Source organism: Danio rerio, chromosome 20 (assembly GCF_052040795.2).
Source record: "Danio rerio strain M-AB ecotype USA chromosome 20, GRCz13ab, whole genome shotgun sequence".
Classification (NCBI taxonomy): Eukaryota; Metazoa; Chordata; class Actinopteri; order Cypriniformes; family Danionidae; genus Danio; species Danio rerio.
Window position 1 is genome coordinate 40,097,927 of NC_141040.1, and position 14,634 is coordinate 40,112,560.

The 14,634-nt window shown below is 34.0% G+C and overlaps 2 protein-coding genes across 5 annotated transcripts in view; one reads left to right on the forward strand and one right to left on the reverse strand.

Moving 5' to 3' along the window:
- Positions 1-14,634, reverse strand: part of adgrf3b (adhesion G protein-coupled receptor F3b) — a 671,400-nt gene that overhangs the window by 428,030 nt on the left and 228,736 nt on the right. The gene's annotated exons all lie outside the window — the stretch shown is intronic.
- The window catches only part of cd2ap (CD2-associated protein), a 145,710-nt gene that overhangs the window by 91,114 nt on the left and 39,962 nt on the right, over positions 1-14,634 (forward strand). For all 4 annotated transcript variants that reach the window (XR_015517596.1, NM_001008583.2, XM_087296681.1 and 1 more), the window contains 6 exon segments: positions 1,052-1,152; positions 3,181-3,301; positions 5,345-5,514; positions 9,230-9,323; positions 11,088-11,182; positions 14,328-14,426. Coding sequence is in view for 3 of the 4 variants with exons in the window: in NM_001008583.2 (NP_001008583.2) it covers positions 1,052-1,152; positions 3,181-3,301; positions 5,345-5,514; positions 9,230-9,323; positions 11,088-11,182; positions 14,328-14,426 (680 nt within the window). In the remaining variant the exon portion in view is untranslated.

A 14,634-nucleotide genomic window follows, 5' to 3' on the forward strand; every position in this document is an offset into this window, starting at 1 on the left:
GTTTATTTCTTTAAATGTATAATTAAATATGTTATATATATGTTATTTATATTATGTATCTTTTTTCTACCTTATTCTTTCAGAAATTAACACTATACAGATTTGGTGCTTGAGAAAAATTGCTTGCTATCAAAAATTGAAAATGTGGCTTAATTTTGTTATTAAAATAAACTAAATTATCTATACTGCTCAGTGAGCAGTCTTTCAGATGAGACGTTAAACCGAGGTCCTGACCGAGGTCTTTAAAAAATCCCAAAATGTCCTTTGAAAAAGAGTAGGGGTTTAACAACGGCATCCTGGTCAAATTTACGCACTGGCCTTTATCCATCATGGCCTCCTAACCATTCCCGTATCATAATTGGCTTCATCACAGCTGGTGTGAGTTGTGCAGTCTGGCACAATATGTCTGTCGTCGCATCATAGGTGGATACTGCACACTGGTGGTGGATGAGGAGATTTCCCCCAAAAATGTGTAAAGCACTTTGAGTGTCCAGAAAAATTATTATTATTTTTATTATTATTATTATTATCATTATTTACAGAAAAGTTATAAATATTTTTATATTTATTAAAATTTCAGTTCCTTTTGAAAATAATTTCTTGCAGAATTAAAATATTGTTATTATTTTATTTATATAATTTCCTTAATTATATCCTAATTTTTCCACCCATTTTGTGCGCGCTCGTTGAATAATTATACTTATATCCCAGCCAACCTTCAGCTCCAACACAAAGATAATCGTTTCTCAGGTTTAGTTTTTGACAGTTTAATGTGACACACAATATGGAACACCAGTTTTAGAGCAAACAAAGCAAACTATCCTCCTCTTTTCTCTTCAAAGGGCGCATGAATCATCTCAAGGACAGGGTGTGGTGTTTGTATATGTTGTGTGAATGCACAGCTAATAAAGAAACTCTTCCTGATTGTGATAGTTGACTCTCATCGAGCCCTCTACAGGCAGCAGGGGGGAAGCGTTTCCCTGGCACACTGGCATTGTAGGCTGAACATGTCAGGCCAAATCCAGAATGACTTGTTTTGCTTTCATTACAGAGCTCAAGAAGCGTCAGTGCAAAGTCCTGTTCGAGTATGTGCCTCAGAATGAAGACGAGCTGGAACTGAAGGTTGGAGAAATCATTGAAATCACAGAGGAGGTCAGCTGCTTTTGTCTCTTCTACTTAACCTCTTATAACTGAGCATACTACATGTATTATGTTTAATTATAGAGATTTGTACATGTGGCAAATGGATTTTTACACGTGTGGGATAGTGAGATGCAACATTGTGTTTAGTTTTTTATTTCTTGCAAAGTAATTGATATTTGTTTGTAGATTCACTTACTGCTTAAAATGTAGCGTGTTTATTTATTTTTATTTTTTGTATGCACTTCTAAAACATTAATTTTTCATGTATATATTTTTTTTAAATGTGGGTCTCAGTTAGTGGGTTGTGATCCAGAAATCACAGGTCTGTTTTAAAAACTTTTTTTTTTTTTTTTTAAATTGAAATGAATGCAGTAGGGCTGCAAGATATTGAAATAATTGGGACATGTCTGCAATATTTTGTTTATCTATGATATTTATTGGGATATGAATACAATTTCACCAGATGGCTTAAATAGCTCTATTTGGAAATAAATCATTCATTTACAATGATTGAGGTGATTCTTGTAAGTATATAAATCATGTACACAATCCAATAATATTATTATAACAGGGCAACAAAAAACAAGACTTTTATACACTTTTAAACAGTTTTCCAGGTACAGAAATTGAATCATGAAATGTGAAACAACCCTGTCTAGTCTTCATTGTAGTAATTCAGTAAAATTATTCTTCACTAAAGTTACAAATGTACTTTCTTTTGTGCCCAAATGCTTAAACTCACTTAAAATGCCTTTAAAACACATACTAATAATAAAGTTTTACTCTGTTATGGTTATACTTTGCTATGACTACACAAATCTCATGTATTATCAATTGTTGTGCTGATCAAATTTAATCCCAACTCAACATTGCATGTCTTGCAATGTGACTAATTGGACACGCACATTGCGATATTGATGCTAAAATGATTATACACTGTAAAAAAAAAATGCAGGGTTCCACATATTTCCTTCATGTTGTCTCAACAAATTGTTTTCTACAAACTTAAGTTGATGGAACATTAAACAATTAAGTTATCTCACAAAAACCCTCAAGAATTGTGTTGATTCAACTCATTGTAAACGAGTAGTTTAAACAAGCAGCAAAAATGTGTGTAGACTGTAAAACATGCTGGGTTTGACACAATCATTTTGTTTTGGGACAACAGAATCAAATTAAGTTAACTTATTATTTTTTGAACATAAAATAATTAAGTTACCCCAACAAAATCTTAAGAATTGTGTTGTTTTAACTCATTTTAAATAAGTAGTTTGAACAAGAAACATTTTTTTTTTTTTGGTGTAAATCTTTTTATGTTCAATCCACTTCAATTTGCAAAAACAATTAAGATAACTTAATCGATTTGTGTTGGGATAACATTAAGGGATTGTGTGGATCCCAGAATGTTTACAGTGTACATTAAACCAGCCCACACTTAATGTAAATTAATTGACAACAAAATAAAGGTGAATTATTGACTGCTGCAATTATGAAACCATCTAAATGAAAGTACAGTAACTTGATATTAGAGCTGGGCTGATAAGCTTTGGACTTTTTTTTACTCTATACTGATCTAAGAGCTAGTCACACTGCAGAAATGTGCAACAATGGGAATCTAAACATGTTATGATATCAAAGATGTACTGAATTTTTAAGCACCAAAAATTTTACATCTGAAAATATGTTATGCCATTTATTGGACCCTCCAATTTTTGTGGCTTCAGTTGTTGTTGAGGTACTCTTTTAAATCTGGAAGCATTAACTTAGTTAAAATAATTATCGAGATTGCATTTTTGCCATCTCGCCCAGCCCTACTTGATGTTATATATTTTTTCATTTTGGGCCTTTGTATAATAATGTAAAATCATTTTCATCATTTTTTTGTGTAGCAGTTTGTGCATGTAAAATTTTTCTATTATTTTGATTCACTTTTAAATCTGGTTCCTGAAGTGAAACCAGTTGAGGGCCTGTATCTTTGTAAATGAGCATGTGACTGGTCAGTTCCTACATTAGTGCTGACTCTGAGTGTTTTTTTAGGTTGAGGAGGGCTGGTGGAGCGGAAGTATGAATGGGAAGTCTGGACTTTTTCCTTCCAACTTTGTCAAAGAAATCGATTCAACTGAAGACGCAGAGACCAGTGACGTTACTGAAGAGCAAGGTAATCCTGTAATGCATTCTCAGGGGCATGTTCTTACAAGAAAACACTCAACAGAAACCTTTTGTATTTTAAAGTATGTTTAAGGGTGTGTGTGTGTGTATGTGTGTGTGTGTGGGTGCTTTATTTTTGTGGTGTTAGAACTAGTCATGACAGTCAGCAGAAGTTTTAGTTTAAGTCATTAAACCAGTGATAAATGTATAATGCAAATTGTATTTCTAATTAAAAAGACACTAATTGTTTTAAGACTGAGGTTTTTTAATAAGTGTGCAAAATGTAATAATTGAAAAAAAAGACTCTTTTACTCTGTTCCAGCTTCTGTTTGAGCATCAGACTGATGATTTATCATTTTAGTTTTGTTTAGTCTTGATTAATTGAACATTTAAAAGAGCATCCTTATGCCTCATTCACACTAACAGTGACTTTGTAGCTGCCTGTCACTCTGGTTGGCAAATGAAGTTAGTGCTAGTGGGCATTTCCACCTTGGGGTTGCTTGGGTAAGGTTTATGCTAATATTCACAGAGAGCAAATGACTTTACATGCAGCTGAAAGTAAACATTGTTCAGAGAAAATAATACACTTAATATAAATGGAATCAGTACATAAAATGCCTAATTACAAGGATGATCAAGAAAATGTGTTCTCTGTCTATGCGGCTATTTATCTCTCTATCTGAGAGAGGATCACGCGAGTTCTACTGGTCCTCATATTGGCTGCAGCTCTTTCTCTTCATTTGCATGAAGTTGAAGGATCTTAACTTTATTCCGTCTTTCGAGACGCTCACCTTGTCTGACCTCTCATAAACAGTCGCTCACTCTTCGTTCAAATGAATGGCGCTTTTCACTTTGGCGCTGTGAGTGGTTAGTGTAAACACAGCTTTGTAGACTCTGAAAATGGTGGGTTGTTGTAAACTAACATTGGATCAAATATGGACAAATCCATTGTTGGTTTATTTTTTACTTTACATTTTTGGGGGGTTATGGCAACAGTTTTAGTTTAAGAATGATTTTTTTAAAGGGTTAATTTTTATTTATTTATTTATTTTTTTTTTGCTATTCTCTGAGGTGCTTTATAATGTTATCTAGATTTGTACATGAGGAAAAAAAACATAATTTAATTTATTTTCTCTGATATTTTGACATCTTTATCAGAACAGTTTGTTTGATTAGGCCTGGTGGACTGTAGACTCTGAAGTAAAGGCCTGCTGGTATGATTGTACATGTTTGACTGCCTACATCATTCATAGATGGACGCTGCTGTGAATTGAGTCACAAATGCATAAATACACATTAGTACATTTCAGAAGATCTCTAATAACAGGCAAATCAATAGTGACCAAGTAATAATAACAATTACAATTGACTTTGTATATATTCAGCACATCATCATCGTCTTTTAGTTTCAGTCATTTTCAAATCCAGCATGGAATAGCGTCTTTTTTTTGGTAAAAGTATCAGTGTTAAATAAAGTCAACAAAGGAGAAATTTGTCATTGACATGGTCTGTCTGACATGAAATGACACAATCAAAGAATTGTCTTGACATTATTGGTTGGTCTGTGTTTGCCTCCCATTATTTACTTGCTGCTTGCACAAATTGGTGAGCGGGGCAAAACAGGCAGTTATTTAGAAGTGTGTGTTAATCTTCTGTGGAGGTGGAGTTTAGTCACAGTGTTACATAATAGTGTTACAATTTACAACAAGTGGTTGTGGCATATTGTGTTCAATACAAGCTGTTTTTAGACTAACAAGAGAGTTTTTGAGTTATCAAACTTACAGGATGTTTAAACTTTGACCTATTTTATGTCATTTTATTTATTTATTTGTTTGTTTGTTTGTTTGTTTGTTTGTTTGTTTGTTTAATGAAAGCGGGTATTAATACCTCTTATGTATTCTCATCATTGCGGAATGGTCTGGGCACATGAAAATTTTAAGATCTAAAATTTTAAGACCAGTTGTTGATAATGTTTGCAAATAAAATATTACATCAATATGTAAATGCTTGAAGTGGCATACTCATAAAAAGAGGTATGTGTGTGGGTTAACAGATACAAGAGATGGCACGTCTAGCCCCACGTCCCCTCATCCAGGCAATGGGGTCATGGCTCAGCCAAAGAAGATCAAGGGCATCGGCTTTGGTGACATATTCCGAGAGGGCTCTGTAAAACTCAGAACCTCCCTAAAAGGACCATCTGAAAATATGGAAAAAACAGAAAAAGTAAGTTGTTTTGCACCTGACAATGCTTTTATTAGCTTTTTCTTTCCTGTACACTGCTGCACCTGTATCTATCTTAGTACAGAGCATAGTATGCAGAATGTGAAATCTGGAACAGCTGGCACAAGGGAACTTTTTGAACAGCTTTGTTCTAACTGCTAATTAGCCAATCAAATTGCAAAACCAAGGTACTTTTTTTTGTTGCTAGCACTGCTTTTAAGGGTGTGGATATTTTGGCACCTCACAATTAGATTCAAATTAATACTTGCAGCCCCAATTGAATAAAATTCGTAATTGATTTTTAATCTTTTTCTATCGAAGCCTAAAAACAGCCTTGTCATAAAAACTTAAATGATTTTTTTTCTTATTTTTTCTTAAATTTTGAGTTTTTCTTAGAGTTATTAGTAAGTAAATTAGTAAGTAAATTAATTATAATTATTATTAAGACAATAGCCACTACTGCTTTCTCTGCTTTGCTAATTTGATCAATTGAATGTTTTATTGGCATTGCACATACTTCCAAAGAAGTGACCAATGTATCCAGCTCTTTATTAGTTTGACAATTAATAAGGAATACATATATAAAAACCATATTACACAAGAAAAAAAATTAGCATCATGCTAAGTGCATTAAAAAAGCTCAATTCCTGTATCCCAATGTTCTTCTTACATATCAAGAATGTATTTTCAGTTCATTATTGTTATGTTTAGATAAAAACTGTTCTTGAAACGTGTAACATTTTGTGTTTTCTTTTTGTTATTGAGAGGAAAGCGTGCAGCACACATTTACACTGCAAAGCAAATATAGACACTGCTGTGAGCAATGTGGGAAGCATACGCATGTTCACTAAACATATACCAATCCAAATGTATTTAAGTTAATCCTGGCTTAAAGAAACGAGAATCTGTAATTATATGTGCTTGATATCCCTATCTTGATGACGAATGACTGCACTGCAAAGCAATTTAGCACATACTATTTCCTTTTAAAATGTAATCATTGTCTTGGCATGTTAGAAAATCAGCACTGCCTATTCCCATAGCCACAAGCAGCGGAGCGTTGAAGGGTAATTACATGTCTAACTGCTCTACAAGTTTTGCCAGTGATTGCTCAAGACATCACCATATAGGCTGACAAAAGGTCTCATGGGAAGACCTTCCTCTTTAGGCAATATGTCTATTTTTGGGCATCGTTACTTAGGGAGGTGTTTCTTAAAGCATTTTGGCATTCACGTTATTATTGTTTGTGCTCTCCACAGATCAAAATGAGAACAAAATATCAATTTCTGTGCTTTTGTTAGATCTGCAGACATGCACATCTTAGTTTTTACAAGTAAAATCATGTGCATTGTTCATTTATAGCAGAATCAGTAACCCTTTATTGGCAGGCATGTTTAGACATACAGGGAATTTGCTTTCAATACAGACATTTCCAGACATTTAAAAACTCCAGATAATAAGGGAATTTAAAAAAAAGCAAGTAAATAGAGAATAAAAATATACAAATTGACAAATGTATGTACAGGTTTATTACTATATGCAATATTTTTTGTATTCGGGGTGCAACGATACAGAATTCTTACAATTTTGTTTTAGGTTCACAGTATTGGTATGGTTCGGTATATAATATGGTAAAAATAAAAACAAGCAAAAGAAAATACAAAGTAAATACAATATAGCATAGATACAACTAAAATAAACAGAGTTTTCAGGGTTTTTTGTCTATCTAACAGTGGTTTTTAAACTCAGAAAATGTAATCAAATATAATTTTGGGTACTGTGTCTTCACTGTATACAATTTATATTTAGATTAATTGTTAATAAACTACAGTAGCCTAAAAAGCTATTCAGTCAAGTGTAGAGTGAGTGATTTCATTTTCATTTTTAATAAATATTTAAAACACAGGCAGCAAGAATAAGGTTTCTTTTTAACTTAAAGATGCAGTACAAATGTATCACAACGAGATAGTTGCAGACAACATAATTTCACAAATGTTTAAATATTTAATGATTAAATAAAATTAATAATAATAATAATAATAATAAATCAGGGTGTCAGAGGGCCCTAAGTCTTGAAGCAAACAAGAAACACAAATGTGCGCACATCTAAGAATCTCAAAGACAGGTACTCGATCAAAAATATACACAGTAGCAAAAGATCAAACGAAAATCTGCACACTGCCACTTTAGCTCTCAAAATCTTTTTACTATCACAATGTTTCGATCTACATGGTCTTAAAAAGTCTTAAAATGTCTTAAATCTCAAAAGCTAAATTTTAGGCCTTAAAAAATATTTTTATTTTTTATTTTTTTTTAAATATTGAGTTCATTCATTCATTCATTTAAGTTGCTTAAAAACGTGCTTTCTGGGACAAAACTGCATGGTTGAGAGAAAAAGGAAATTGAGTTGCACTCGTGTTTTATTAAAAAAAAGGAAGAAAAAACGGAAAATAGACTAACAACGGTAGCCATAAAAATAAAACTTTCATTCATTAATTTTCTTGTCAGCTTAGTCCCTTTATTAATCTGGGGTGGCCACAGCGGAATGAACCGCCAACTTATCCAGCAAGTTTTTACACAGCGGATGCCCTTCTAGCTACAAACCATCTCTGGGAAACATCCACACACACACTCATACACTACAGACAATTTAGCCTACTAAATTCACCTGTACCGCATGTCTTTGGACTGTGGGGGAAACCAGAGCACCCAGAGGAAACCCACGGGAGGGAGAACATGCAAACTCCACACAGAAATGCCAACTGAACCGAGGATCGAGCCAGCGACCCAGTGACCTTCTTCCTGTGAGGCGACAGCACTACCTACTGCTCCACTGCCTCAACCCTAAATAGTCACTTGTCGGTCCTAAATCTTTATTTTAACTGATTTTCCTTTGTTCATGTACAGCTACCCAATCTGGCCATTAACACTTATTACAACTACCAACAATCCCAATCTATATAAATCTATATAATAAATACAACTTTTTTTATTTAAAAATAGCATTTAATTACTTTCCTTACAGTAACATTTGTTTAAAACTTCTCCATTTATTTACTGCTGAGGATACTGACCGGTAAAATGAAGGTGGAAATAGTAAATACAATTAAAAAATTTTTAATGCAAAACCAAATAATACAATTTCTATATGTGGAGGAAATCACAGAGGATTTACTGTTTTTTTATCGGTTTCATATTACACGGACTATTACAGCAGGCCTAGTATGTATAGCTATATTACTATATTATAGTTTATATTACTATATATAAACTACGTATGCAGGTATATTTGCAGAAGCTTCATATTTTTTTGTTTGTTTCGCTTTGCAACCTCAGTTTCATTCTTTATTGTTTGTTTTTATACAATTAACCAGTTCTTACTCTTTCCTCTTTTGTCACATTTTGCACCCCATTATTTCATTCAGATTAGTTTAATCCTCCACTTTGTCTCTCTCTTATCAAAAGCTCAGAAATCGTTTGTCATCATGTGATTTCAGGGTCAAAGAATTGACTAAATACATGTAGGTTTCTCACTTCGCATTGAGTTATACTGCATTTGGCTTGCTCTTCCAATTATAACAGTGGTTGTTGTTTACCCAGCATTCATTCCACCCAGGCTTGGCTGATATGTCTCAGAGACAGTATCTTTCAGCGTGCAACTGCATGTGTTTGTGGCTGCCGTGTCAGTAAATCCATTTGTGCTTCTGCTTCATTTTAGCCAATTCCTCCATTACCATCTGCCACAAAACCCACCCCTTTGAGCACTCCGGAACACCCTAAAGGAGAAAAAGAGGCAGAGAGCAAAGCTAAAGGTGAGTTTGTGGAAAGTCTGTGACATGGATGCATATGTTAATCAAATAAATAATAGGATATTTACAGTATGTAAATGTATGGCTAATACCAACTGCAGTGGTTGTGACATTGAAATTTGTTTTATAGATTAGCAGAAGTATTGTTAGTTTTGCAATGCACTAAAATATAATGAACTATAATGATAAAGAACTGAAAAGTGCATTTTCATAGGAAGTGGAAATGCGGGAGATCATTTTCACTCCTTTTATAGATCGCTTTCTAAAATGTTTCCACAAAAAGGTTTCCATTGCATTGTTGCATGTATGATTTCTGTATTTCAAGAGGAAAGCACAATTTCTATCATCATACAGGGCTCGAAATTACATTTTTCACTTGGTAGCGCCGGTGCTCCCAACTTAAAATATTTAGGAGCACCAGAAAAAATTTAGGAGCACCCACCAAAAATAAATGAGCACCATTGCAAATTGTATTTTAAAGGATTTATTGTATTTGAAAACAACATAAATTAGGACTAACAAAAACCAGAAACAACTATCTAACTAATGCTGTGATGACTTATTGATATTTGCGTGCAATAAATCCAAAATGCATGTCTAATAATTATTAAATATTATTGATGACAAAAATGACAATAATACTAACAATAAATTACATTTCTTAATATGATGCTGCCTTGAATGTGCTTGAATGTGAGTTTTCTGCTAAAAAAAGTCTGTTACTTTATGAAAAATATGGTTTGCATCAAACTAAAATGAAGCATTGCAGTAAGAAATGTTTATTTTGTTTTTATGTTTATATTATTTATATTTATTATTTATATTATTTATATGTTTATATTGTTTTTATATGCATGTCAATCTAATAAATAATGTTTTTGCTACAAAACAAACGAAAGACTATAATAAATCATTCAATTCAAGACTGAAAGCTGCAAATTACTTTTAGTGAATAATTAAATAATAATATAAATCATGGAATAATGGATAAAAGAACGTAATAAAAGGCTCACTTCTAACACTCTTTTAAAGTTTTGATTTCGGTTTGTGTCATTGTAAATGCTCAGTCTCGTTATGAGCTGATTTTCATTTTCCTGTGTTTGTGGAAAGCAGACAAGTCAGCCGCATCAATTTATGAGCATGCAGAGCAGGATTCCCCCGATGGCCACCGGCGCAATACCACTCTTTGTAATGAGCCGTAGATTCCGTTTAAAATTTAAGTTTAAAGCGAGCCTCTTTGGCGATGACGTGTACAGTGTTAGATTTAACATTTATAGCGGACTTTTGCGCTGAACGCGCAGTGAATGCAACGCATCGAGATTCGGGCACCTCCTCTGAAAACACTCGAGTGATCTCGGCTGACAGATCAACCTTCACCACATGTCATGATCGCTGTCATTGGCGCCGTTACGTTGTAACTTTAGGTGGGGTTTGCAAATCTGTGTACTTTTACTCTTCAGGTGTTTGCATTTCCCGCAGTAACAACAGCTCCCTGTCATCTGACAGTGGAAAGACTTAAACGATTGACAGCTAATATGAACGGCAAGGAAGACCGATTCAGCACGATTTTAGAAAAAATCTTAACAGGTCGCACTACAACCATTATATTCAGTCGCAGAAATGCTCCCAAATATTTTATGAGGTCTCATTGATGAAATTTCGGGCGCAAATGCGACCAAAATGGTCGCAATTTCGAGCCCTGCCATATCATAAGTTGAATAAATAAACTTAATCTTTAATATTTTTATTTTTCTTGTCTACCTGTAGTAAAAGAATACTGCAAGGCCACATTCCACTATGAAGCAACAAATCAAGATGAGCTGGATTTGAAGGAAGGTGAAGTCATCCTTATACTGAGCAAGGTATGAAACAAACTACAAAATTTCTTCTCAGGCAATGAGACTATTGAATGAACAATCAGAGCATTTAAGTTAAGAACATTAGGCACAACAGTTAATTAATGAATTGTGCTGTGACTAGGGGTGTAAACGATACACCGAAGTCACGGTTTGGTATGTACCTTGGTTTTGTGAGGTCGGTTCGGTACAACTGGAATGATAACACACCCTTGGTGCTTGCTTTTTCTGTATATTTTAAACAATCAGCTACAGAACTGAACAGCTTATAATAAAGAACAAAATAAATACCATAATGAAAAATAAAACAAAACATAAACATTAAACTAAACATTAAAAACATAATTAAGAAACTGCGTATTAAAGTTTCAAAGGTCCAACCCTCTTCTAAAACATCAGAAAAGCAGTATTTGTGCATAAGATTGAGGAAGCTTCCCAACTGAAATCTTATTTAATGAAAATACTAACCATGTCCATCCAAAACTACTGGTGTGGTGGGCAACAGCTGTTCAGTGTTATGTGTTTGTGTATAGAAAAAGTCCTCAAGTGTGCACTAGATGAGACAGAAATAAATTTTTCCATTGTTTTTCTATGTAAACGTGGCTGATGGATGTGCATGATTTCTCATCTGCAACACCTCACACACGAGCATAAGTACCGATTTATATAATGTATTTTTTTGATGGTGTGTGAAGATAAAACTACTGTCAGTTCAACAGTAGTGGACCTATCAGAAGAACTTAGTGGCGGTACAAGCATTGCAAGCATGTACAACGGCAACATGCTGGATCCATTTCTGTGTGCTGTATCTCATGTTTTCAGATGCAAAAAACATTCTTTGTGAATGCCCTCTTAGTTGTTGCTCTTCTGTGGTTTTTCTGTCTAACTCCAGTTCTCCAGAAAGACTGGCACATCTGGACTGACTGTATTTGTCATGGGAGAGCATGAACTGTGATGGTTCGGCACAAATACATATATCGTTAAACCTCTAGTCATGACTAATTTAATTAGCGATTAAGCTGAAATTCTATAACCGTTTGATGGTCGAATTAAAGCACAAACAATATAAAAGTTATTTCACAAATAACTTTACAAATTGTGTGCATCAAGCCAGCTACTTAAAAATCTTAATGGAAAATATAAATATGCCAAAACTAGAAAATATAATAAATAAAAGACTGGTAGTTGTAGACTACCTGCATCAGTAGTTGATTAGTGTAGCAATTCATTTATAATAATGACCATTATGTAGTGCATATTGAAAGATAAAATCATAAGAACAATGACAATTCACATTAAAATGTATTGATATTGTTTATACTGTATAGTTCCATGTTACAAGTTTGTGATGTTTAAAAGGAATGCTGTAACATTAAGGTGAGACTAATGTAATTCGTTGACAGGTCAAACATGAGGCAGGAACCTATTCTGTATTTAAGCTTTTTACTCAACAGTTTAAGCAAAAGATGTAACAATGATAATGGAAAAAAAGAAATAAACATTTACAATATTCTCTTTAAACGAAAACAACGAGTGTAAGCAAAGTAAAAAAATTAACAAAACAATCCATATTCAATATTCATATTCAATCCAAAAATAAATTATGAAAATGAAATCTTCAGTGCACATGACACCTGATCTAAACTAATTAAACTACAAAATTCAAAATTACACAAACTAATCTAACAAAAACAAGCCAACTTAAAACAAACCTAACAAGAATGTCATAAGACTCACACAACAACCATCAAAGCATTTACGTAAAGCCAACAAGGTTTTATAAGTAAATTCAAATTACCACTGTAAAACTTGGATAAGAAATCACCAAATAGCCTAAGCATGCCAAAAACACAAAAGCGTGGAGCACAAAGGTACGCCGAGGCAGAGTGCACCACATGCTGATCTGTCGGAGCTTTAAATACTTGTGGCTTGTCCCGAGATTGGTGGAACTGACACCTCATAACGATGATGGACACTTAATTGAACCAATAAGAAACCTAAGATTGGAGTGAGAAGTGGAGAGAGGAGGATGAGGAAAATAAATACACAAAAAAACATGGAACATACCATTCCAGAACATATTTTTTTTTAATGAGTTTTTATCGCCATCCTAACAATTAACATTAATCAAACAAAGCATGTTTTGTGAGTGGGGCAAAATACATGTTTTATTTATAATATTTAAACTTTTGTTTTTGCTCCGGTTTCCCCCACAGTCCAAAGACATGCGGTACAGGTGAATTGGGTAGGCTAAATTGTCCATAGTGTATAAGTTTGTGTGGATGTTTCCCAGAGATGGGTTGCGGCTTGAAGGGCATCCGCTGTGTAAAAGAATGTGCTGGATAAGTTGGCGGTTCATTCCGCTGTGGCGACCCTGGATTAATAAAGGGACTGAGCCGACAAAAAAATGAATGAATGAAAGTTTTATTTTTATGGCTACCGTTGTTAGTCTATTTTTTTTTTTATAAAACACGAGTGCAACTCATTTCCTTTTTCTCTCAACCATGCAGTTTTGTCCCAGAAAGCACGTTTTAAGCAACTTATAGACAAGTTTGGGCAGAAGGGCACCAAATACTCTGATGTCTTTCTTTTAAAGCTCACTTTAGACTTCATATCATGCTCTTCAGTTCAGTCTGGGGTGTGAAAAGGCTCCCTGCCACAAACAGGATTGTTGTGTTTTGTTAGATCTCTGAAAGCTATGAAAGTTATGAAGCCAGATTCAATGGTACAGTGATTACATATTGTACACTGTCATAATGTAGAATATTGATGCCTGATAGTTGGTTAAAAGGAAAAGGTTCACCCATAGATGAAAATGGTCATATTAACCGTTTGACCTGTAATGCAATTTCTGCTGGTCAATGAAGGTTTTTTTTTTGTAGTATTTTGTATTTTTCAGGCCTTGTGTTCTGTCTTCAGCCTCGTACTGTATGTGTTTGTTTCATTAAGTTCTGTACATGAGGTACAGAAAAATGCTGTACAATGTTTTATACATGACCACCATCTAGTGGCAAAGGATATATCTATGTATTTCCCATTCATGTTGATGAATGTTTAAACCTTCGAGATGTGTTATTGTTGTAGTGCTGTATGAAATAAATAATTTCTGTGGTTGATGGTTTTTCTTTTTTCTTTTGTCCTTCTTTTGTAGGACACTGGAGAGCCGGGCTGGTGGAGAGGAGAGGTCAACGGCAAACAGGGAGTTTTCCCAGATAACTTTGTATCTCTGCTTCCTGAGTCAGACAAAGAGGTAAATTCACATTCATTACTGCCTTTATTGTTGTCTACCTTGAGAGTCTATTTGTCTGGGGAGGGAGTTTTGATGACTTTACTTTGGAAAGTTATAACCTCAGAGTTACTGGGTGTTTCTACAGTCTTGACTATAGCATAAACAATATTTCATATGGGCAAAATAAAAGGTATGCCAATTCATTTTATGCTCTATCATTTGCTTGTAT